This window comes from Lepidothrix coronata, unplaced genomic scaffold (assembly GCF_001604755.1).
Source record: "Lepidothrix coronata isolate B3197 unplaced genomic scaffold, Lepidothrix_coronata-1.0 Scaffold6, whole genome shotgun sequence".
In the NCBI taxonomy this organism is placed as follows: domain Eukaryota; kingdom Metazoa; phylum Chordata; class Aves; order Passeriformes; family Pipridae; genus Lepidothrix; species Lepidothrix coronata.
Genome location: NW_016690186.1, coordinates 1,712,366 through 1,735,701, shown reverse-complemented (window position 1 = coordinate 1,735,701; position 23,336 = coordinate 1,712,366). Strand labels below are relative to the sequence as shown.

Here is a 23,336-nt window from a genome sequence, read left to right as displayed (position 1 = left end):
ACCAACTCAGTCTTTTTATCGTACATGTCAAAAGGCAAGTAGGATGGGTTTTGTTGGTGTTTTTCTTCCCCCCACAGGCATTCCCTAACAATGAATTTGGGAGCCTTTGTTCTACTCAAAGTCAAACATCTCCTGTATGCCTTCAGAGATCTACATGCACAGGCTCATAAAAGAAAGGGTACATAGAATTTCTCAGGGCATGTCAGCTTTTATGAAACTGAGCATTTCTTCAGTAACAAGAGAAGCAAATGGAAAAAGACATGGCAGGAGATTATACTTATCAAGTAGAAGAAATTGCACAACTATCTACCACAAAGCCACCTCAACCCCATGACTACCTGTATACCTCACAAGGAGACAACAACTCAAACCAGTAGTGATTGAAATGGTGATGTACAGGAAAGACTTGATAAATCTTCGGAGCAGGATAAGATCTAACAGAAGTTTTACTTGTTTTTTGGGGGGTTTTATTTGTTTGTTTGTTTGGGGTTTCTTTTTCTTGGTTCACTTCACCTGCATGTTCTGTACTAACAATGTACTTACAGATTTCCCTTCTCCAGAAGAGCACTCGGTTGTGTTGCTGAGAGCCACGTGGGCTGCAGGAGAGAACAGAACACCTTGATGGCTTTACTAAAGTATTGAAAAAAAATATTTTACGGGGAGCAGACACCATAAAAATGGGAAGTGAGAAGGAGTTTGAGATGTAAAGTTTGGGGCATGTTAGAGATGGAAATACATGTAGAATCTTCCCATGCATGACTATAAGGGGTGCCCAAATTATCAAAGAAAAGAAGCCCATTTTTAAAATGTTTGAGAGCTGCTGAGAAGAGAAGCATTTAAAGGAAATGAGTAGATATACAAAGGCTGCTTTTGCTCAAGAGAGCAGGCAACAGAAATACTAAGACAAGGTGTTCTGCTCAGCCTCATGTCTCACTACAGGTGCATATTATGGAAATGCAGCAACATCAGAAGCATATATAGAAGTGAGATTTGTGCTGATTTTTCATTGGTGTAACCAACACCTGAATCTACCCCAAATTTATACAGTTCTGTCAATGATTTTCAACAGCTGCTTCTGTCCATACTTACTTCTTTTCTTCAAAGCTATTAACTCCTTGAACCATTTCAGAGTAGGAAGGAATACCTCTAAATTACACTAAAGACAGAAGACTAACAAAACTGAAACGAAGGTAAAACATGTAATTTTTACAGAGCTTATTTTTCTTATGCAAAAATAAGACTTATGGTCTTATGTGGTGTTGTGAGTTCCTTACAGTACAATGCTTCAGCAGTTATAAAACACCTGAGACTTCTTTTTGGCTTCACCCAAGAAAACAATTCAAAGGGCCAAGATATCCTCATTACCAGGATCCTGTAATTAAATGCCCACACCACCCATCAGAGATACTTGGAAAACATTTGGGTTTATGTGTTAAAAAAAAATTAGAAGGAACACATTGTAGTTTTTTTTTTTAAAGCCAATGAAAACCAACTCATTTCAAAGTGATGAACCGAAAAAGCTCGTACACCAATATGTTTTTGTGCCTGTTTTATGCTTTCCTTTTATTTAGACAGATGGTGATACCCTTATTTCTATGAATAATTTTTTATTCATGCACACTTCAGGAATAATTTCTGAAACTTAGCAGCAGTTCTTGTGAAGCAAAATCACTTTTGAGCATCCAACTTTTAAGGATAAATTTTTCAAAGGCACATAAGTGACTTAGGATCCTACATTAATTTTCAAAAGTGATTTAAGCCCCCCTAGCCTAGTTTCGTCACAGCCAGCAAGATTTAGGATTTGAAGGGATTTATATAGATGGTTTTCAGCATTGTTTGGCAGAGATGCACAACACAACTCCTCGACTGCTCACAGCTTGTAATTTCAGCATCAACTTGAGTGTCTGTTTGCAGCTTGGGATCCCTATATGGGAATTGCTAAGCTTGTAAGAAAGGGATTTTCAGCTTTTTAAGGCAAACAGCTGAGCAGGGAAGCTGCCTAAATTAGCCAATAGTGCAAAGCTGAAGAATGGGGCTTATGCATCTAAGCAACTGATGTGATGCCAGTTTAGAGGTGGCTCCCCTCACTCAGGATCCTTGGCTGCAAGCTCTCTGCTGGACATGGGCACCACAGCGAAGTCAACTACTTAAGCAGCCTGTGCCCTAGTTGTCAAAACTTCTGCCTGTCTTGAAGGCCATCTCTGCTGCACTTATTCTATTATTCTCATTATCCCTCAGCTGTCATGTAGTCTGGATTTGGCTTTCCTTCCATCTAGAGGTGGCCTGTATTTATTTTTCTGCCGTGGTGCTGGGAAACAGCATGCCTTAGGCATGCTGAGAACACTGCTGGATGGGTACTAATAAAAGGATGGGATAGGTATCCAGGCTAAAACCCTGGTGTCAGGGCTTCTGGAATCTCTGTTTGAGGCAGAGCAGCTCAATACGGTGGTGCTGAAGTTGAGATTAGGCTCATTTGAGTGTGTTGGATAGCAGCAGGTGAGAAGTTGCCATTACTGATTTGCACTGATGGATTCACTGTGATCTTCTTGGTGAAGCCTCTTCAGCTTGAGTGTATGATCTGGCTCAAGGGAAATTGTTTTTGAAAATGGAATTTATTATCATAACTTCTTTATACTGGAATCCCTAAAGGTTTCCTGAACTGAAAGATCAGTTTCATGGTATCACACAGCATAAGTAACTAAATATTTAGATATCTAAATATTTGTGTGAATATGAATATTATGTGCCTTAAAAATCACGGATGCCTATCAGCATCCCCTAATACCTAAACGTCCTTACAAACAGCCTGAAACTCTGTTTTGTTTGACTGAAAGGAAGTTGTTTTGAGTATCTGAACTGCAGTTTACAGATTTGAGCATTAAATGATTATAAACATATTCAAAAAACTCTAAAAATAACTGTTAAGCTATTAACTATTGAGACAGCTGCACTTTCTATTTTAAAGTTCTTTATAATGGCTTTATTATTTCACAGTTTGCTTTGAAGTCCTGCCACCTATTGGTTTGTCAGAGCAATGATCAGGCCGGCTGGATTTCTCCCTGTGAAACCACAGAGTAAAACGGATCTTACAACATCAAACCGCTAAGCATTAAGAAATCTAACAAGTGAGCAGAAGTAATTTAGCCCCTTTGCAATTGCCAGATAATTTTCTAGTGCTGTGTTTGCACCCCATATGGACAAGGCAATTGCTAAAGTTTAGTTTCTGTCCTTTTGAATTTAGAAAAAAAAATCCTCTTCAAAGATCAAAACACTGAAGCCCTGGAATCTTATTCAAAGGATTCACAGACTACACTAGGAAAATATACATATGTTCATTGATGCAAAATAGATTTTAAATATACAGATACGCATGCACTACATTTACTTGTTTTGAGCCAAGTTATGCATAAATAACTTATTTCATAGCTGCAAACAGATCAATCACTGCCTGTATTTGCAAATGCCTTCTTCTACACCACTAACAAACTGCACTGGGAGAATATATTGGAATCCTCTTTTAGCTTATGTTATCCTCATACCACATTACTTTCAAGGTCCTTACTACAACACTAAAAGCTGGTTATAATATCAAGAGTATTTGGGGAGTGACAGCAGAGCACAGTCAGAAGTTAGGAGTTACGTGAGCAGTGTGGGGCAAAAGTCTAAGTAACAACTGTATGGAAGCAGAAATAAAAACTGAGTGAAAAAATTTATTTCTAGACTTTCTAGTACTGAGATATTTGAAATTTTGTTATGAAAGTGAGGATTTTTCAAGACATAGCTGAACTACTTTTAACCTTAACTTTTTTAAGGCTTTGTTCAGGAGATGCTTCACTCTTGGGTAGTGACCTTTGTCTCCTCTGACACCTCATTTCTGCCTGGTGTCCTTCAGAGAAAAATAAAACAAATAACCACCTGAGGAGAAGAGTTTTGCAGCTTCTGAAGGTTAGTCAGTCAGCCAGCCCTCTGCTTTCCCCGCTAGTATCAAAGCAGCGTAGGCAAGTAGCACTGTACAGAGGAAGCAATGATCAACTTGTCGCAGCTGCAACATAGACTGTATAAAATAAAGCATCATTGTCAACATAGCTTGCCCTGACAGCTCAATCAAGTTGTGTTGTGCATATTCATGCAAAAGGGTCTGCATGGAGAAGACAAAATATTTTAAGAAAAGGGCTTAAAAAAATATATCACCAAGAAGAAACTTCCAATTAGCTAACCATTCTTTAAATATTGGGAATAGGAAACTGCTTAATTCACAAGCCTTGCTGTCTTCTGTTCATTATTTTGTGTACCCAAAAGAATTCACTAAAGTGCACTCCACACGATGACAGTGTGACAAGGGCCAATTTGTGAATAACTTGTCAACAGCTTGAATGAAACTCTAGAAATCCATAACAGGTGCTCGATAGCTATAATCGAGTGACAGATGGATTAGATACATGAAACCACAACAAACTGACTGAATGGGAGAGGGAGAGAGAACGAGGGTGAGAGTGGGGGAGGTTCATTAACTATAGAAGAGAGCAAAAATACATGAATTATTAAAGAAGCAGCATGAGCCAATTTGTGTGGATGCTTCCTGCTCATCTTCAGCAGGCCTGGGGAAGAGGAGCTGCAATGCCAGCTACTACACACAGAAGCAATGGTCTAATATCTTGACTCTAGGCAGGGATGTACCAGAGCTTGGCACTGGCCTTGATTGCAGAAATCACTGTTATATTTCAGTACACACATAAGAGCTGATTCAGCAGTGTACTTGAGTGCAGGCCTTGCTTTAAGCATATGAATAGCACCATTAAGGTCAGCAGAACAACTGTGTTCAACTCACAGTAACACATTTAAGCATGTTGCTGAATTTTTGTTCTCCTCTGTGGGATATAAAATACAGGAGGATGAGCCCCAGCTAGTATAAGTTGTTACAAGCCCCCTGGGCACTGCTGATGTAAGAGTGTCAAATACTGTTTGGGGACACCGACAAACGATGGACGAATGCTTCTCTGCAGGCTTTAAGCAGTGGGCTTTACACCTGGGCCGAATTTGGGCACTGCAAGTCTGTTCCCGTGCCAGCAAACCCAGACAGGGGTTTCACCAGAGCCAGGGGCTGCCTGAAGCCACCCCATAGGGTTTTCCTGGTGGGAGACCCATAACATCATCAATACCAGATACTCTGCACTTTAGGCATCTAAAGTCATTGATAGGCACCCATTGACCACACACCTTTGTTCCAGGTATGTTAGAAAATTATAATAGGTCTCAGCAAAGACACATTCTACTCAGTCAGTGCCCAGCCCGGACTGCAGGCAGCAGTGGCCCTCCCATTACCACCTTTCATATCTCTTCCTCTCCAATGGGTTTTCCTTAAATTAAATTTTTTAATTTAAATTAAATCTTCCGTTTCCTTATTTTCCTCCTGTGCACACTACGGAATGCCACAATCCCAGATTTGCAATTATTCTATCCAAACAATGCTTTTCCACAGCTACCTATTAAAGGAACAACCAAAACCTTGACAGCTGGTTTGCTTTTATAGAATGACCTATCTTTTTTTTTTTCCCCCATCAGAAATCTTGCTGTGACTAGTATCTTCCCTCAGAGAAAAAACTGTGAAATTATGGAACCAGTTTAGACAATGAAAGAAATACAGTTCTCGAATGTTTCAGGTGCAAAACCAAGACTTCTTGTTGGTAAAAAACACAACTTGGTTTTTATTTTTCTCCACTGTAAATGTAATGTAAACATATGGACCAAACTACTGCTTAGAAAAGGAATTTACTGCATAGTCATTACTGTACCAGAAACCCCTATGATAATAAAATGCGACCATTTTAAAATAAGATACAGTCTTGGACTCCTGACATCATTTCATCTTCTTGTTTTGGCATAATTCTTTTATTTTATGATATATTCCCTCCTGCCACAGTCCAGGCTGCTCTGTTTACCTGGGGTGAGACTGTTCTCTCTCGCTGTGTGGGCAGTGATTCCCAAAAGGTCACACTAGCACACTCATACTCTCATGTGAACCTTTAAACAGTGAATTCAGTGTCAGAATTAACCCAAGGAAGGCACTGTTTCTTGAATCCCTTTCAGCTCCTAGCAATGAAAAAGCAAGTTGAGCTTATAGATCCAGAATGCAGGGAAAAGGCTGTCCTGTACACAAAGATCATGCATTAATGAAATCCCATTTTATTTCATTTAAACTCTACTTTATAGTGTTTCTGCAGTGCATAGCTGCTTGCCTTGGGTGTGAGAAAGATTTCATTCACTTTTTTTTTTTCTGGGCCTGCAATAACATTCATGTAAAGATGTGACCAAAAGGCTGAAAGAGCGTAAGATGAGAGATGAAAAGATCGTGATCTTTGATAAAGATACCCAGCTGTCGCCACTACCACAGTGGTCAGTAATGATAATATAATGGCTAATGCCACTGCTTAGGACAGAGCAGGCAGGCATGTGTAGCAAGCAAAAAAAGCATATTAAAGCAAAATGCAGATCCACAGACAATCAATTGCATTTTAGTCTCTGGAAGACTTTGTGTGCCTGACGTTGCTCTTAACCACTGCTTCTATAGAAGCAAAACCAAGACTGGAGAAAGTTTCCTGCTTAGTAAGTGAAATTCCTAATCTTGTTCAGATCTGACTAAACGTTCCTCTCCTTTGGCTGAGAAACCTATTTTATGTATATTAGCCTTGGATTTAGCAGTGTTTCTCTGTTCCAAAGTTAAAAAAACCAATCTGATTGCATGCTCTTATGTCTATGCCTCCTTTGTAATGCACACTGTAATTATCACCATGTAGAGAATTTTGCCTGTCTACTCCACAGCTGCTTGTGGGTGAAACAGCAACTCTGTGTGAGCAAGTACACAGATGTTCAGCTATTGAATCACTTCTTTGCAATCCAGACCTGACAATAAATAGGATGTCAGTGATCTCCAAGCATCTGATCCAGTGTTGGCTTCCTTATTTTGAGAAATCAAATTAAACTTTGGCCTGGTGGATTTTAGGGCATTAAAGCAAAAAAGTGAACCTCTATGACAATTGTGTAAACTCAGAAAGACTGGCAGTTGCACCTTGGATGTACAAGGAGACGCTTATTTTGAATCTCTCTACTTTGCCTAACCTTTATCTCTAACGTAAACTAGGCAATTGGCTGCTTTCATTGGAATGAACAAGCACTGGACAATGTTTTGGGTTTGTTTTGGGTTTTTTGTACCTGTTAAGCCAGGTACAAAGGTCTGTCTGAACTCCCCAAAACTGTGTGACTGGCTGTACCACCACTTTACAATTAGGATCTCACTTAGAGAATCCTAGAGACCACTGCAGATCTTGCTAAAGTTTACTGCTAACATCTAGAGGAAAAGAATGTTATTAGTCACCCCATTTCACAGATGGAAGGTGAGAACGAAGAAGTAGCATTTACTTGTGTAACCAAATGGCAGACAAATGCCTGCATACATCTTTCACTTCTCCATGAACAGGAGTGAGAATTTTCATACGTACCATTTGCTCATAGTCAACTGTTTGAAGTGTAGATGGTGTTTAAACCATGCAGACTTTTTTTTCAAAGATCCTGTTAAAACATCCCCAAGATCTGTAAGTTCTATGTGTTAGAGCCAGGAACAGCTGCGAGGAGAGTACCTTTTCCCTGGCATTGTGAGAGCAGCTGTTAAAAGAGAAGGTGGTCACTTCATTGGGTACTATAAACAGAAACTAGAAACAGCCTGAAACGCTTCACAATACAACTTTTGCAAAATCTTCTCATATAGATGATTAACCTCCTAGTAGCCTATATGAATGACTGAAGGACTTTAAAAAACCATTACTTTAGCATAAATAACTTTTTCCTCTAGCTGATCTGTCCTGAGGACATCAATTTCTTCACAGTTTGATTTGGGTTAGCACTTTTAGCTTCAGTTGGTGGGGAAAAGGAATAGAAATGTGACACAAAAACTTCCCAAATAATTCACCATCTTCACAGCCAACTCGTGCGTGTTTTACTTTTGTGTCAAAATAAAGAAGGCACAAATGCACAGTTTTTACCCCAAAACTTTTCCTATAGATGGTGTGTCTTCTGGCCAGAAAAAAAACCCCACAGCAAAGCAATATATAACCTGCCATTAAAACACTCATTCTTTAATACCGATATGTGTCAATGATGTAGAGTGAATCCCTAAGTAAGGACTGGGTCTAGGTTCTGAATTTACAAAAGTTATTTTAAAAGACCATGAAGCCAACCGTAATAAGCATGACCAGACCTCCTTATATTTAAGCCCGAAGTTGAGAGTTGCCCTTAAGCAAAAATCCACGCATAAATTGTATTTTCTAGGTCAGTTTGAGACCTGGAATAGCAATACTTTGTTAGATTCTCATTTTGATGTTGGAGACGTATATACCAAGAAGTGCATGAGAGTGTATTAGGAAATGTGATTCACAAACTTCATGCTAATTTTCAGCTCTTCCGTTTCTTTCTGGGGTATCGTAACTTGCTGATTGGCTTTGATATTACATATCACTCTGAAGTGGACAAGAAATCTAAAGGATGAAAGACATGAATTAGATCTCCAAGATACGTATTCATACTATAGGGGAAAGAGAGAGATAGTATTAAAATTTTGGAGGCTGAATGCTTGCACCCCCAGGTCAACACTGTATGTTCAGCAGCAGGCTGTCATACCTAATTGCTAGTACCCCTTTGTGAATCAACATCTCTGAGAAGCCAATTCTTCATGATGCTTCTTTAATATACATCTTCTCATTTGCCCCACGTATATTTCAGTTTGCCATCTGATAATTGGAATTGTGTGGGTAGCAGCCGGTACCATCTGGCTTGTTAATAAGTAGAGGATAAAAATGTCTAATGCCTTGCTCTACATAAATACAAGAATTACCCTACAAATAAACATCTCCCTAAAACCTCAACTGATGAGAACAAAAGAAAATAGTGTGGTCTTAGCTCATTAAAAATCACTGAGGAGAGAATGAGGGAGCAGTGGGAAAGCCTCATCACTTCCCATATGAAGTTTTAGTGTAACTAAAACATATGGGGAAAATAATGCAAAATTAAACGTGATAATGCACTTTTCACACCAAAACATATTGGGCCACTATACAAATGATGCAATTAAAACTGCTGCCTTCAGGAGCCAAAACCTAAGCTGAATAAGAACGGTACAATTAAAGTTTTTTATTTAAAACCAGTGAAAGATTTATCATAATGAAGCTCAGAAATGAGATAATATGACTTGGGGGCATCAAAGCTAAGCTATAGAAAGCCACATGTCCTACAACGTGGACTTAGAATTGGAAGACTGACATCAGCAGATTTTAGGGCACAGAAAGGCTTACAAGTTCATTTGCACGTGAATGGCCAAGACCATGCAAAATCTTGCATGTAAACAGTGCAGTATTGTAATCACTACTTTAATTAACAGGAAGGCAGTGCAAAGCTGTCTGCATTGGGGAAATAAACTCTGATCCTGTAGGCTGGATACGAAAGCTGCGCTGTTGTATTTGGAACCTGCTGGAACTTGTACAGCGCCTTATCTGAAAGGCCTCATACGCGTCACGACAATGTCCTCTAATCTGGTAATAAAAAGGGCATCATGAACAGTGGCAGCCGGGCCAGCCAGTGATGGCTGCAGTCACGCTATGCTCCCAAGATGGTGAAAGGAGATTTAAGCCTCTTGCAGAAAAAAAAAAAGGGGTTGCCTCCAGTCTGGAGGCCTCCAGCGGCCTCCAGCCAGCCAGCGGCCTCCAGCCACTACCTGCTTGGAAATGGCAGTACCTGGGAAGCTGCCAACATGCAGAGGAGAAAAGGCACACAGCCAACACCTTGGTTCCTCCCTACCACCAGCCACCCCCACCAAACCTCAGCCTGAGAAAGCAGACATGCTGGCTGTTGGAGTTTTGCACTGCTGATTTTTTTCCCCAGCAAGGCTTTGCCTGCCCAGCTGATGCTGGGAAATGCCTTCATTCTTCCAGACATAAACTCACCGTGGGGTGAGCTAGAGCTCAGAGGTAGTGTGTGCTTCCCCAAGAAGGAAAGGTAGTAACACTCTTCATGATGATACTATAGCAGGCTGAGGGGGTATTTAGTGTGACAAAATTGGTAAAGACCCGCATTTGGAAAACAGACCTGTTCTGCACTGGGTGGAGCTGATGTAGTAGGGCACCCAATAGAGTTCTGTGGTTTTCTGCCCTGTGCCCCTGACCCTGTCAGTGTCACTATTAACACGGGGGCTATAGTCACTGCTTGTTTATCTGCTTTCTTGCTCAAATATTTATACTTACGCATAATATTTGTATTGTGTACATCCTTTGACACTGCACCAAGCACAAGGGTACAGTTCTTTGGCCAACCTTGCACTAACTCTTGCTGCTAGTCTGAGTTGTACATCATGCTGGTCTGGAGCCAGTCCTTGCCAAACAGAATCTGTAACAGCTGAACCTCCCTCCTCTTCTCTCTTCCCATGAATCATAATTTTGCTTTCATAGCAATCAGCTGATTTTTCACAAAATCTCTAGGAGCTCCATTATCTCAGTAAAAATGCTTCTGCTTTTATAGCCTTTTCTTCTGTTGTTTTGAAATTTAGCTTCTGCATTTTGAAAATTTAGTTTGAGACTGACCAGCAGCACTAACTAGAAAATATTTTCAAGGGGAACAATGTAAGAAGCATAGCAATAAAATGAAGACTGTAATGATGCCTTAGAAGGAAAAAAAAAGAGCTAAACCTACGTGATGGGCTTTGTGTGAGAGCTGACAGTGTTTGAAAGAGGAAGAGTAGAGATTTCTAGTGAACTTGGGGTATATAGAGTGGAGATGGTTCTAACAGGTGTAGGAACCAAACCAGAGACAGCAGATCTGAATGCCTTAGCTGGGACCATGCAGTGACCCTAAAATGCAGGGAACAAAGTGGTTGCATCAGAGTTATGACTGCCCTCAAGGCATGTAATATGTAGTGCAGTATTTCAGGCATCTCTCATCAAGCACAGCAATTGCTGTTGTGAAACCGATAGTGTACTGCCTGTCACCTAGTAATAGCTGCTATATGCCCTTACACATGTGCTAAGGCTCTTCCTTCCTTATTGTATACACACACATGTACCACATGCCCTGTTGTAAGACTGATGTTGCTCATTCCTAATGCACTTCAAAGTCGTTTTTGTTTCCCAGATGTTAAAACAGAGCTAGAATGAAGTGTCTTGCTCAGGGTTATCCATAAGCCTGAGTAAGGCCTAAAGCTGGGCTTCCTGGGGTTCCATTTTGTCTCTTGCCAACTGGGAAACACAAGGCATCCCCTCACAGTCTTCAGCACTGATGCTCTACATGTGATGTCTCTGCCATGTGTCAGTGCAAAGAGCTCAGATCTTCAGTCTATGGAAATTGCACTGTACTTTCTCTGAAGGAAATCAATTTACACACGTTTTTCTGGTAAGATGAGTTTTATAAACCTTCATTCCTTTCCTAAGGTCTTTTTGACCATACATCAGGATTAAATAAACTGTCTCACAATTCTAGGCACTTCCCTCCCAAGGGAACTAAGCTCATCATGCTTCTAAAGGGTCAAATCAATTTCATCCCAGTAATTTTGAAATCAGTATAGAACCTGATTCCTAATCCAGATTTTGTTTATTTTAGAAGTATGCAGAGGGTGCACATGAGATGGTACATGTATTTGAGGAATATTTCAGGCCACATACATTAAACCCTAGCCCAAGCTTCAGGGAACTGGTTGAACAGATGATATCTTCAGTTAGAAAAAAAATGACATTCAGTCCTTTGTTTTTTCTTCTTATTTTATTTTCTGTCAGAAAATAAGATAAAAAAGGTGTGCACAAACAGTAAAAGAGGAGTTTGGTGTGAGTCAGAGTTAAGCTTGATATAACATAAATTATGTTTTCTTCAATACCTGGGATGGGTACAAGTATGGAATTTGATGGTGCATATATATATATATATATATAACAATGCTATGAAATAATAATATGAAAACTTATTAGCTAGTAATTTGGATTGGCCAGAGAAGAGAATTTTGAAAAGGCCCTGCTTGGCAAAAACAGCTGTACATTTAGCATCTAAAAATGAGGCCACTTCAAACGATGTGAAGCTGGGCACCAAAATCTGGTGCTGGGCACCAAAAGCTGCTTTGAAAAAATCCCTTGCAGTAACAGTTTCAGGAGCAGGCAGCAGCCACCTAAATAGTAATTGTTATCACATAACTGAAAAGTCCTGAGATTTACTTAGACAATGTCCCTGGGAACATTCGTTAAGAATGAAATGCAGTTGAAGCAATTTGTACCATGAAGTCAGACAGGAAATCAGACTAATCCTTGATGCAATTATGTGTAAGCTTGGCTGTCTAAGACTTACTAGACCAAAAGAGACAGAAGAAAACGAAGCCAGAATGAGATATTGAAAGGTACTGAAACTAGGTCACTGTCCTACATTACACAAAAGCTAAATGGAGTTCTATCATCTCACAGTATCCTGAGCAAGTTGAACAAAGGACTTCATCTCATACAGATCTCCTGGCAGTGTCCAAGTTATACAGCTGCACAAGTCATAAAAAAACTTTAAGCATAGCAGAAATGGTAAAACAGGTAGAATGTATTGCACTGGTGGAACACAGGGAGAAACCAAGGAGATGACTTCTGTCACAACTCTGTATGATTGCATGATAGCAAATTCCCATCAAGAAATCCTGTGACTTATTAAAAGTACAATGTAAGTAGAATGAAGGGGCATCGAGTAGAAAAGCCATGACATAGTTAGATAGATATACTAAGTCAGAAGGAGACAAGAGATGCTTAATTAGTAAATAGAAACAAAATTCTATATAAAATATAGAATTCTATATAAAATTCTGGTTCTAATAGAATAAAATAGAATCTGTTTTCTACAGAATTTGTTTTCTACAACATGGACTCAAAAATCTTTGTTGTGATTATTTAAGAAGCAGGATAGGCTTCCTGATCTGTCAGGACAACAAATGTTACCTGTTCTTGCTCCCCTTCCATCTCCTTAATATTTAAAACTTCAATTCCATTCAAGTTAATTCAATAATTGGAATTTATGTATTTTTTCCGAATCAAGTACTTTTCCTCTTTCTATAGGGATAGATTCAGAACTATTGTTAAAAAATGGAAACTTCAGAAGACAAAAATGGTTTTAAAGGTTGTTTCAAGCACAACATGTTTTGTTCTTTTTGGGATACTCCTGACTCCGCAGCTTATATAAGTTAAATAATGAATATGGCTTAAGTATTTACACTATTCTTTTTTATTGGAGAAAGGCCGTAATTTCAATACTGAAATATTATCAGAGCAAGTTGTTTAAAGATGAATGTAGATAAGATAGTCTTTAGATAATAATAATAATAATGTAATCAATTAACCGTGAATATCATATTTCCCATCCAAAACCACTAGGAAAAGTATTTTTCTGCTCACATTCCCTCTCAGATTGCTGGAAATATTTGAGAATACAGCATAATTTTCTTAACATGTACATAGAGCCTAACAGCCTCATACCACTGTCTTTCCCCAGTCTTATAAATAGCAGATGATCAGATTTAGTATAGATCTTTAAAAAATGAGATGTGAAGAGCTGCCTATCTGACAATAAGGCCTTCTAAATTTGTGATTTGAATTTAGGCAGTCAGACAAAATGAAAATCTTGGCTGCAGTCTTTATCTGTTTAGCATTAGGGCACATTGCTAAAGGAAACCTGTTTCTGCTTCATCTGTGATGTGGGAGAAGACACTGCCCCTTTAGTGTCTGCTTATCTGAAGGTCCAAGTGAAAGTAATTTTAAGAACCCTTAAAAATATTATTTATATTCATTAAAACATATTATGTAAGTAACTAATAATTAACTAAGAACCAGTTCATGCTGTCTTTGGGTAAGTGTCCTAGAACAAAGAAAACTGAACCCCAGCGGAGCAGAGCTTCCCAGGACAGGTCTGTCTCCATCCCAGCCTTTTGCTAACTCTAGAGTCCAAACTCATCAAGATTTGTGAACATCCAGGATTCATGTGATGCAAATTTTGAATTTCTATTCTATTTAAATTCAGGACATAGTTTTTTAGTGTCAGGGTCCATTTTGGTTTATCTAAATATGTCTATTCAAATAAACAATTACCAGTTACTTTATGGGATTTAAATTTGCCTTATTTTCTAAGTGAAAATTATTCTCTATCCGTGGAAAGTTGGAATCTGAGACAAGAAATGCTCCTGAAGCCATTAGCATGCATCCTAAATAAAACTGGCCTGTTTTCGCTACAACGAGCAGTGAAAAAAGAAAGTCCATTAGGTGGAAATATTGTCTTTCTAAAACTAGCAGATTTTTATTTGTGCAACATCTAAGCACTGCAATTCTCCGCAGAAAATTGCACTGGAACAGTGGGCGGTTCCGAATTGCTGGAAACTTTACAATGGCTTTTATGTTTAAACATCATTTAGCAGCTGTTAAAGGTCAGCACAAATCCTGTACTTTATCAGTATAAATGAAGTCTACAGCTGCCAAGAAAAGAATGCATTAAATAATGCAGTGATTATCATCTTGATTTTTTTCCCTTCGGAAGTGAAAAGGACCTCTTAAACGGTTCTATTTTTCTCCTTCTTATTTCAAATTGACAAAGTAAAACACTAATTAAATTATTTATATCAGACATTTACTTACAGGGATGACACATTTTGTACACAAAGCAAGTGAAACATCTGACACATTGTATAGTGCCAGGTGCAGTTAAGAAAGTATAATATAAGTCAACATCTAGAGGATAAAAAACCAAAAAAACTTGCTGCAATATTTCATTATCAATTTTATTTTCTACCATACACCAAATGTACAGCACAGAACACAATTTTGTTGTTTTGATGTAAGAAATATTAATTGTATGAAGAAACAGTATACAAACTACTCCAAATTAAAAAAATGCATACATCATTGCTCTTTACAAAAGGTCTAATTTACAGTATAGCTCATCAATGCATTTAAACACAAATAAAAGGAAAACAGAAAGAAAAAAAAAACAGTGCACATTACAAAACACATCAAGTACAAGGGAGGCAAATAAATACAAACATACTTCACAGAACATCCTGAGCAAACAACCAAACACAGATAAATTAACCTGAAGCCATAGTAAATCATAATAAATACATAGGTCAGTAAGAGATTTTTTTTACTTAAATAAAATATATAACAAATTTGTTAAAATATTTAGTAAATTAAATTTTAGTCTTTGTAATGAGTGAACTCATTTTGTATGCATTTAACAAGTATAACAAATGTTTGCTTTTTGTGTTTTTAGCAAGAACAATAACTTTAATAGCAAATTTTTGTTTGGTGTTCTCCTATTTATATTAGACAGCACGTATGGTAGCTTTTGAAAAATCAATTTAAAAATAAACACAGCTCCTAAGAACATACATTTTCCCCTGTCTAAACTAAGATCGGAGAGTTGAATCAACCTCCCAACAAAAAGCAAGCCCCACCTAATGCAGAACAGTGACCACAGTGCATGAGAGTTGAATCACTTCTGAATAGTACTTTTGTGCAGAAACAGTAATAATATAATTGTATATGTCAAGCCTGTGAATGCCATCATATTCAATCTAAATATAAATGCGGCTAATAAAAATAAACACTTTCATTATAGCACGGAAAAATTAAACACACGCTAGATCCATGTATACATTTACACTGAGGCACATATGCACATGAGGTGTGTGTGCATACAAAAAAGGCAGTTTAGCTGGTTGTTTATACCTTTTTCTTAAAAAAAATAAATATAAAAAAAACTTTTGAAACAATGCTTAATTACTTACAATCCCTGAAATAGACATTGCCTCTGTTATAGCAACCACTAGTTTCTGACGGACTCAGAAATTCCATACCCAGGCTAACCAGATACCGAGGTGCACGCTGGCACCTCTGTGCAAGTGCTCGTCTGTCCACACCTCCACCTGTCTTACACTCTGTAGCACTTGGTATCCTACCAAGAGACTGGTAACAAACTCAGTATCAGCCTAGTCTTACTGAAGAAAGATAGGAGAAACCAGTCACGGCGTTGCTACCAGTCATTCCAAGACACAAGCAACCACCGTCAGGCCAGAGGAGTATTATTCCCCTCCAGACCGCTGCCTTCTCAGCTGCCGTTAAGTTCAAACCAGTATTAAATGCCATTTCAGGGGAGATGTGTTCGACTCGTTATGCAAAAAGCCTTTAGCTTGGGATGTGCTTGCGTTTTTCAAATCCAAATCCAATTCCATAGCAATACTGGTCACTTGGGTAAAACCTCAACGTCTCATACTAAAAAAGTACCAGTACCTGCCTAATTACCCTTCTTGTTTAGAGATAACTGTCATTTCCCTTCATGAGCTAACTCTGAACAAAAACTGCAGTGGTAAAATAAATCTGAAGTTCTCTTGAAACATTTTAAATAATCATTCTCATAGGCTAAATCACACAGCCAAGTCAAGTGCTTTGCTGATTGCTATATTTCATTATTGCTAACGTATTCTTTAACACACTGTTTTCCAGCATACTGTGCTTTTAAGAGCCCAAGTTCCCCACTAGTGGGCACCATTTGTCTTCTCATTCCGTGCATCTTCACATCTCATGTTACTGCAAACCCATTTCTGATACAAAGCCATTATAAAAAAGCAGGATGTGAGGAAAATAAAACTAGAACCACGGTTCAGTCATTTGTTACTTTCATAGGTTTTTTTTATCTTCCTGTACAAACCCAGCAAGTTATTTAATTTACAGTATAACTTTCAGTCTATTTAAAATCTTGTTGGAAAATAAATTAATAAACACATTTGTAAAAATATGGCAGGCTGCAAAAATGCTGTTAAAAGATAAAAAAACCAACTCTTTGATTAGAAATAAATAAAAAATATAAAAAATAGTTGCACACACTTTTTACATTCACTTTACAAAAACTGAGTGCAAAAGAAAAAAAAAAGAAATTGTACTGAAATAAATACAATATACTAACAGAGTGCATTGCTGTTAATACAAATAGTCTGTTGTGGTTTTATTCTTTTTTTTTTATGTCAGCTGGGAAAAAATTAGTGCAATGTTGCAATTGTAAATGCAGCATGGCAACCTACACCCCTTAGCAGTACATGAACTCCTAACAGATCCATCTGGAGTTTACTGCTGTTAAGTAATTTCTGTTGCCCAGCAGCTTTCACATCCTACACATGGATGCCCTTCACTGCCTGTTTGATACTTTCCAGCAGAGCTTTGCATTCGGGGGAATAGTCCCGTTCCAGATTGCTGTACATGTCTGTGAGTGTATTTACATATGCTTCGAAATTCTGCTCACTGATTGGCCCCTAAATGAAGACAAAACAGATTATAATTGTAAGAGATAAAATTAGGCCAAAAAAACCCAAACACCCAACCCCAAAGCATGGAAAACTAGCGATATGGCAACTGGGGAGAAGTCATAAACAGGGCAGCCATCCGTATTAATGGAGGGGTTGTGGAAATGACAGGAGTTGCAGTGCTGGGGGGATCCACGCACTCTCCAAGCAAGCAAAGGAGTTGGAGAAATTATGATTACTGTAGGTTTTTTTTGTTGTTGCTTATTTGGCTCTGAGATTGTGGTTGACATTCCCCCTAACTGTCCTTACTTAATCTTTCGGTGGCACTCTTGACATTTGGAAAGGGGACTGGAAACCCAAGTACCTCTGTGGATTTGGCCTGTGTTTGAAAGCAAGGTGTGAAATTTTTGAGAAGGTAGAGCTGTTTTGGCTTCAGAAAAATCACCTGTATTAAACAGTTTAAAGTTTTGATTTGGGAGCAGAGTAAATAAGGATTCTCTGTGAAATTTTCACTCTTTGTGCAGGGTGGATGTTCAGATAGGGAGAGACGGGGAAAAAGCCTGCTTTGCACAGTGTGGTATAGGGTAAAGATACCAGTGCTGGCTCAGTCCTGGAAGCAACTGTGCCTGCCATCACACAGATTTCATGATCCAGCATCTCTGCAAAGTAAATCAGGCTAAAAGAGCTCTCTGCTACTGTAGCTTCAGTGCTCCTGCTGGTCCCTGAGCTTGCTCATCTGCTTCAAGTACTGGCAAGACAGTCTCAAAGAAGGTGCAAAGCTGCTGGCTGTGGTCTTACCATCTGTGGAAGCTGAATGTCAGCGAGACTGGAGATAAGGGCTTGGCTTAAGCCAGCTAACTCCTTCAACAGGCTCTCGTTGTTCTGCTCTATGAGTTTGTTCTCTTCTTCTATTGTTTTCAAATTGCTCTCCATAGATGTAATCTAAAAGACAGGCACACACAAACACACAGACAAGCAGACCCTTGGCAGCATTGTAACTCCAGTTTGAACTCAAAATGTAAGTTGGGTGATTACAAGAGGGACTACAACAGATCTGAAACTCAGCTATGTTTTTTTAGGAGAAACATAACTACTCCCCCAAATATTCAAAGCAAAGAAGAGGTTGTATTTGCTCTGAATCGATGGACTTCGCTACTTGTTCATGGAGAAACCTTGTGGCAGGAAGGCACTGGAGGGTGTCCCACAGCAGGAGGAGGGAATTGAGCTCGGGGGGAAGGTCACTGTGGAGCTGGGATGGAGAGTGCGGCCGCAGGGCCGGCAGAGGGAAGGAGAAAGGGGGTTGATGTTTACATTGCTGTCCTGCTCTTACAGCATCCCTGCTGATCGACCACAATAGGAAGGGCACGGGTATTAGCTGTTGTGCTGCTTTCCCGCCCTGCTCCTGGGTGAGCTGTGGGCTGGCTGGGATTAGCAGCAGCGCTGGCACTGGAAACAATAAGAGAAAAATAGAGTGGAAAGGAAACTGATGTGAGAGGTTGAGTGCACAGCGATCATCACAAAGATGATCTCTGATCAACAGAACCGAAAGGAGGGTTTTGGAAAGAGCAAGAAAAAGCAGCCAAGGTAGAAAAATGGTATCTTTTTAAAGTGAGAGCTCTGAAATATATTCAGCTCTGAAGGCTTATATGTCAAAGCAGTGCTGAAAAAACATAAACAGCAACTGCAGGGCCTGGTTTCCTCCTGCCCTTCTCCTTTCCCTGGGAACAGGCAGTGGGACAGGGCCAAACCAAGGGCTGGCATCCCTGTGCCCAGCCACAGCTCTGCAAGGCACATAAGGGTGCAGTAACATCCATGATTGTTATGCTCACCCTATCCTTATTAGTATGCACCTCCTTGCACTACTTAATTGCCTCCTGCTGTGGCCACTTTCTTTCCTCACACACAGCAAAACTCCCCAGTGTGAGAAACCCCTTTTTGCCTGCCTGCCATCCACCACAACCTCTCCTCTGGAGGGTGTTCATAGCAGCCCAACACCTGGCTGGAATGGATTAAAAGGAGGTAGGGGAGTTATTGCTTCTGTTGTAGTTCAGTTCAGGCTTTGCTGGTCAGACTGCCTTCACCAGGGAGCAAGTCTGGGGAGAAGAAATCTGACTGCATAAATTGGGCAATCTCTGTACAAACAGCACAGTGATCACCAGAGAGAACTAAGTGTCCTGAGGCACAGAGCACAGCCCTCCTGCAGTGCAATTTGAGATGGATATCCCCATAGCCTTTTCAGTTTAGATCCAGCAAAAGTGGCATAGACTTCTCCTTTATTTAGACCATACATGTAGTGGTTTTTACAAAACCAGCATGAATCAACACTATGCATTCCAATGTGGTACAAATACAGTGGGATGTGGTTACACTCAGTTTGGTTTAGATCAGTTTAGACTTATATTCAGTTCCCAGATCTCACTTAAACTCTTATTCAAAAAATATTGAGCAAGTTTATGCTCTTGCTTTTACACAGTCCACCCAGGTTAGCTTCCAGGTGCATGTAGGAGTCTCTGTAGGGATGAACCTACACAGCTCACTCCATAGAACCACTATCAGCATCTTAAAGGTAATTTAACCTCTCCAGTATACAAAATAATGAAAGAGACTAACTCCTCTAACTCCCATCAAACTCCTCTGCTACACAAATTAGCAAAAGGCATACATTCTTTACCAAGTGTTGCCTGTAGGCAAAATTCAAACTATTTGGATAACTGACAGTGAACTAGGCAGATTTTCCTAGGTACACCTAAGAACAAAGTCAACTTGCATTAAGAGTTGGAGTGTGCTAGTAAGAGGTAATATCCTCCCTAAAAACTCAAGTCATAAGATCTGCATGGTTTGGTCAACAAACGCTTGGTCAACAAAGGAAAACGAATGTTTTGTTTTGTAAATATGTTTTTTTCTGCTTGCCAAGATTAGCTCCCAGCTGCCCTGAATTTGTCATTCACCAGATCTTTAAGACAATACCCAGGAACCTGCTGCTGATTTACAGAAAACAAGCAAGCAAGAGCTTGACAAAAAAGCATGTAGGATTTTTGGTACTTCTTGTACCAAAATGTGGAATGTGGAATGACATAAATCTGATCTTTGCAAAACCTTCCTATAAAATTAGTGAAGTTTAGAAGTGATTGCAGGGGCCAATATAGCTCTGGTAACTGAAAGAAAAAGAACCTTTTGGTTGGGTGACAGTTTCAAACCTGACTTGTTTTGGTTTCCTTAAAACATTGTGATTGCTTGAAATATGTGCTATTTCAGATTCAGTGGCAATTTTGGCTCAGGTCGTAGCAGACATATCACCCCTCTTGATGTTCAGTGGGTATAGAAGTGCCACAGAACGATGGAAAAACTAGTGCAAGGGAGACTAGATGTGTTTAAACATAGCATTTACACAGTATCTAATTTATTTATCATGCTTAAACATAGCATAAGAAAAGGTAAAACTTTCACATTAATGTCATACCTGAGTCTGAAGTTTCATCATGTCAGCTTCAATTTTAAGGTTGGATTCATTCAGTTCTTTTATTTCCTCATCCAAGTGTCTTATTTCTTCATCACTCTCAATACCTGTAAATAGTTGAAAATAACAATGTCAGATTTAAAGTGTCCATATGTAAATGGATGTATGACTAACAAACTACATTACCTGTTACTGAACAAGAAGATAACAAGTATTTCATAAAATGTTTGATCCTTAAATTGTCTTTTACTTTGCTTTTACTGTCAAAATTGTGTCCTACCTGTAAGAGATCTATAGGACCTGAAACACAGAAGAGGCTATCTTAATCCTTGAGTTTCACAATTCCTTTTATTTTCCCATTGCAACATGCAATGACAAGCTGAAGGGTGCAGAAAGAAAAAATTGCCCAGAAAGAGGAAAGTTTATCATAAAATATAAGGGCATTTTTGCAATGTTTGGGTATGGGCCTTGGGTTGGTTTTTTTGTTTGTTTTAAAAAAACATAACAGCAACCCTTCTCTTTCAGAAAACACTCCAGGATAACATCTTCACTGGTATAATTGCTGACTTTAATAAGCTCATCTGTACTTGCTTCTGATCTTGCAAGAATTTCTGTGGGGCCAAACCTCTGTGCAGAATAACTTCAATAACCAGAGCCTTAGTTATATCTGATAAATAGTGAAGTTTAAGTAACAGCAAAACCAAAATTACCAGAAAGCTAACAAGCATTATAGAAAAAAAAAAAAAAAGGAAGGTAGATTTTTACATTCCACCAAGTTAGATAGAAAAAAAAAATAAAAAATTCAGCTCTTTAATCGAAGTCTTGTCCTGAAAAATACAGAGTAGTTACAGCTGCTGGCAATACATGTCGCTCTTTCTGCTTAGGATCGCTCTGAGACGAACTCTGCCTGGAGATTTGTGCCGCAGTTGTTAAAACCTTGAGCCCTGAACTGAGTCTGCTGGGGAGCCAGCTTGGGAAATGTGTAAGCAATAACACAGCCGTTTTGCTCAGCAGTTGGAGGCTAAAGACTAAGTTTCCTGAATCCTGGCTCAATGCTCAACTTTCTAAAGCACACTGTATAAGAAAGGAGACTCCTGCACATTTCCCCCTGTAACTATTTGGTAATTGTTGCTTTGCACTTGGGTTAGCAAAATTACCTAAGCACTGCGTAGATACTAAACCAGGTAGTATTCAAGTTAGGGAGATGAGTCAACTTCTGACCACAATATTTCTCCCTTCTCACCTTAGTCATTAGCTAGCCAAGTCCTCCTAATCTGTAACTAATAATTTATTAATAGCAACAGTATTGAAAGCATATCCAAATAAAAAAAATAATGCTCTCAGACAAGAGAATACCCTCAATGTTGGTTTATCATGATGTAAATGAGAATAATTTTTTAATCTCTCATGCAAAGATTTTTGTTATTTAAGATTTTTTATTACTAGAGACAACTGAAAGTAGTGAGAATTAATGCCAGAATGGCATAAAGGGGCATAAGCATAAATGGGAGTCAGGGCCCTTCTATCTAAATAAATGTCATCGTCTTTTACAAATCTCCTTACCGCCACTTGCTTTAAGCTTGATAGTCATTAATTCTTCTGAAATTTTGCCCTTTTTTATGGTTTGTGCATTCAGAGGACAACCAGACAGGCTGAAACAGATAGGAAAAAAAACATTAGCACCCACTTGAAAATGGCAACAATCCTTTCAGGCGATATTATCATGCACTTGGACAGACCTCTGTACCTAAGGTCACATCAGTATCTCCATTATAGTATAGCTTCGGGGAATGACATAACTCATAAAGAGCCATTTAACTGTATATTGCAGCTTGAAAATTGGTACAGAAATCTCAACCTATAAGTAAACAACTCTTAAGCATATTTCAAAATAATCAAAATAGCAATGGCAGCTACAGTTATGTGAAGATGCATTTACAGAATTCTTGAAGTTCCAACACTTATGAATTGTTTTTATTGAGGGATTGTGCTCCAGAGGAGAGGGACAGTATGGTCCTATGAAACGGCAAGTTTACTATCCTAAAAAAATTTAATTCATAGGATGATTGCCGTGGTGCATAATTATTGGATCATTTTGTTGATACATAATAATGATCAATACAATAATAACTCTGGATATACCCTATAGGCTGTAATAGCTTTTTAGAATGGTTCTATTATATAGTCAGTTTGCTTTTTAACCACTGTTCACGTTAAATTACATTTTGCTATTTCAAAGCTTACAATTTCATCAGCTGGTAATTATCTGAGGCAATTTTTATAGCCCACTAAAGGGCTAAGATGAATTGCACTGCCTTAATACTATCTATATAAATAACAAGGAAGAAATACCCATATGCTGAAGAACTGGCAGAAGGATTTGTATTCAGATGTAGCCAAGTAAGGAGTGAAGGAAAATTTTGTTCCACAAGAAAATGGTTGATTTTTGTGTGTGTGTGTGTGTGTGTGTGTGTGTGTGTGTGTGTGTGTGTGTGTGTGTGTGTGTGTGTAAAAATTGAAAACAACAGACACGGCATTTCCACA

At 38.8% G+C, this 23,336-nt stretch overlaps 1 protein-coding gene across 6 annotated transcripts in view; it reads right to left on the bottom strand.

The window, feature by feature from the left end:
* Nucleotides 1-14,851: 14,851 nt before the first annotated feature.
* The window catches only part of ST18 (ST18, C2H2C-type zinc finger), a 185,056-nt gene continuing 176,571 nt past the window's right edge, over nucleotides 14,852-23,336 (bottom strand). For all 6 annotated transcript variants that reach the window (XM_017832549.1, XM_017832557.1, XM_017832594.1 and 3 more), the window contains 4 exons: nucleotides 22,356-22,444; nucleotides 20,796-20,899; nucleotides 18,134-18,277; nucleotides 14,852-17,344 (listed from right to left, as the gene is read on the bottom strand). In XM_017832549.1, coding sequence (XP_017688038.1) covers nucleotides 17,204-17,344; nucleotides 18,134-18,277; nucleotides 20,796-20,899; nucleotides 22,356-22,444 — 478 coding nt within the window. In that variant the 3' untranslated portion in view covers nucleotides 14,852-17,203. The remainder of the gene's footprint in view (nucleotides 17,345-18,133; nucleotides 18,278-20,795; nucleotides 20,900-22,355; nucleotides 22,445-23,336) is intronic.